The sequence below is a fragment of the Orycteropus afer genome, unplaced genomic scaffold, assembly GCF_000298275.1.
Source record: "Orycteropus afer afer isolate SDZICR_OR568_19922 unplaced genomic scaffold, OryAfe1.0 scaffold00273, whole genome shotgun sequence".
NCBI lineage: Eukaryota > Metazoa > Chordata > Mammalia > Tubulidentata > Orycteropodidae > Orycteropus > Orycteropus afer.
In genome coordinates this window covers 394,312-396,931 of record NW_006921860.1, presented here as the reverse complement: position 1 = coordinate 396,931, position 2,620 = coordinate 394,312, and the positions used below count along the sequence as shown (strand labels likewise).

The 2,620-nt window shown below is 57.1% G+C and overlaps 1 protein-coding gene across 1 annotated transcript in view; it reads left to right on the top strand.

Annotated features, from left to right (window-relative positions):
* RPS6KA2 (ribosomal protein S6 kinase A2) overlaps positions 1-2,620 on the top strand; it is a 219,437-nt gene that overhangs the window by 149,739 nt on the left and 67,078 nt on the right. Inside the window, exon 7 of the mRNA XM_042782257.1 lies at positions 265-411. Coding sequence (XP_042638191.1) covers positions 265-411 — 147 coding nt within the window. The remainder of the gene's footprint in view (positions 1-264; positions 412-2,620) is intronic.

Below are 2,620 nucleotides of genomic sequence, written 5' to 3'. Positions count from 1 at the left end.
GCTGGTGCCTGTTGTTACAGATGATTGGGGCTCCTGCCACGTGAGCTGATGCTGTCCTCCCTCCCAGCCGAGGAAGGAAGGGGTCCCGACTTTGTGTAAGACGATTCACCCAAAGGCCCAGTCCCCCTCCACCTGCCCTGTCCGTGTCTCTGGAGCACTTGGCAGCTCTGACCTACTGCAGGGTTCATTAGTTCCTGTGTTTCTCACCTGCTGGCTGGTGGGCCCATGCCTGCCCGTCATCTGTCGTGCCGCGTGAACGGACAGGCGTCGGTGGCCCACCCAGGGCCTCTGCGTTCAGCGGGGCAGAGTCCTCATGTTTCTGTCCTGTGCTATTCTGCAGTTCGAGATGCTGACGGGTTCCCTGCCATTCCAGGGGAAGGACCGCAAGGAAACCATGGCCCTCATCCTCAAGTGAGTAGCGTGCCCTTCGGACGCATCCCCAGTACTCTGTGCTCACTCTAGGATCGGTGGCCACAGAGGCCATCACAGTCACCCGCATAAATGATCTTGGGATGTTCACCATGAAGCTAACAGCCAGCCATGGGCGGGACCAGTCACTGCTGGTACCATCACTGGGTGGTTCTGATAAACCCCTCCCTGCACTGTGAACAATGCTTTCCACTGAAAACTCTAAGTCGCCCTGGGCAGGGGTGTCAGGTGGGCACCTGCTGGCCTTCCACACTGAAGCAGAGAGTCTAAAAGGCGGGGGATTGGGCTCGTGCCCCCAGCAGGCGACCCACGTACCCATCCCTGACGTAGGGCTCAAGCTTCATTTTTCCGGAGGGACTGAACACAAATAGGGTTTTCTGCTTAATTCCCACAAAGATCATTTACGGAGCAAGTGGGCTTCTGGAGAGAAGCCCAGAGAGAAGCCTGAGCCCATGTGCGCACCGATGAGGGCAGGCCCACCGCAGGTACAGTCGGAGCCCGTGTGAGCCCGGTGTACACACTGATGACGGCAGGCCCCCACAGATACAGTCAGGGCCCGTGTGAGCCCATCGTACACACTGATGAGGGCAGGCCCCCACAGATACAGTCAGAGCCCGTGTGAGCCCATCGTACACACTGATGAGGGCAGGCCCCCACAGGTACAGTCAGAGCCCATGTGAGCCCGGTGTACACACTGATGAGGGCAGGCCCACTGCAGGTACAGTTGGAGCCCGTGTGAGCCTGGTGTGTACAATGATGAGGGCAGGCCCACTGCAGGTACAGTTGGAGCCCGTGTGAGCCTGGTGTACGCACTGATGAGGGCAGGCCCAGCAGGTAGAGCCAGAGGGAATAGCCGGAACTGGAATGGCTGGAGAGCCAGGGGGATGGTGATCCAGGGACACAGGTGATGGGGACTCCATACCAGCTCCACATGGGAGTAGGGTCACCACCTCCTGAATGAGCCCCCAGTATGCCAGCCATCCTCACATGTGAGGTGTGACCTCTGTACACTGAGAGGCCCATGAGTTAGGTGTCTGAATGGGGCCGTGGGTCACGGCGGGGAGAACGTCTGTTGGAAGAAAGCCCACAGAGGAGCTTGTGTTGTCTGTGTTGGCCATCAGCACTGCCCTGTGTCCAGTGCAGACAGCTACCTGCAGCTCAGAGAAGAGGGTCCCAAGCAGCTGTCCCCGTCAAAGCAACACAAGTGTTAGTAACCCCTGTGGCTGAAGGGCACAGAACTCAATCATTGTGACACCAAACAGAGGTTCTGCCCCGGTTTGGAAACACGGCGTGCCCTGTGTTTTTCCGCTCGGCTCACAGCTGGGAGCACTATGAGGCTGTGAGCAGGCCCGGGCAGCAGAGGCCACACCGTCTGGGGGCTGCTGTGGCCTCACACCTTGCGTGGGGATTAGACCAGAGCCCTCCGCCCACCTCACTCTGTCGCTTGGCAGTTCTCCCTCAGGACTGACATGTGGCACGGTGTTTTTATACCAGTCACCTGTGTTCGTTTGCTGTGGAGGGAGAACCAGACTGTGACTTTTTGTGAAGCTGCCACTGCGCCCTGCAGCCACTGAGTGTGTCCCGTCCTGAGTGAGGCCGGTCTAGGGTGGCAGCCCCAGCCTCTGGGCCAGGGGTCCCTGCAGTGTGCTCTGGGCAGCCCTGCAGGGCTTCTGGGGGTGGGCGTGTCTGCCTTTGCCCCGTTCTCTTCCTAGACGTCAAGCAAGCAGCACGTGGGGACGGGTGACGCACAGAGGCCGCTGTGGGCACCCACTGTCCCTATGAGGGCAAGGAGAGGTTTTCCAAAATGTCCAGCCACGAATGGCTCACTCCCACTCAACGTTGTTCTTTCTTTGGGAAAACTTAGTTTTCATTTAAAGTGCTGTTTATGTCAAGTTCATGGGGTTACTGTGATTTTTAAATGACTTATTGAATGAATGGCTATCCTAAAGATTCTCACTTTTTGTTCCTAATACAGTGGATACTAACAAAAAACCCACCCACCACTGTTGAGTTGATTCCAACTCATAGCAACTCTAGGACAGAGTAGAACTGCCCCACAGGGTTTCCAAGGCTGTCGATCTTTACGGAAACCTGCTGCCTCATCCTTCTCCCACGTGGCGACTGGTGGGTTCAAACTGCTGACCTTGCAGTTAGCAGCCGAATGCCTTAACCACCCTTCCACAAAAAAAAA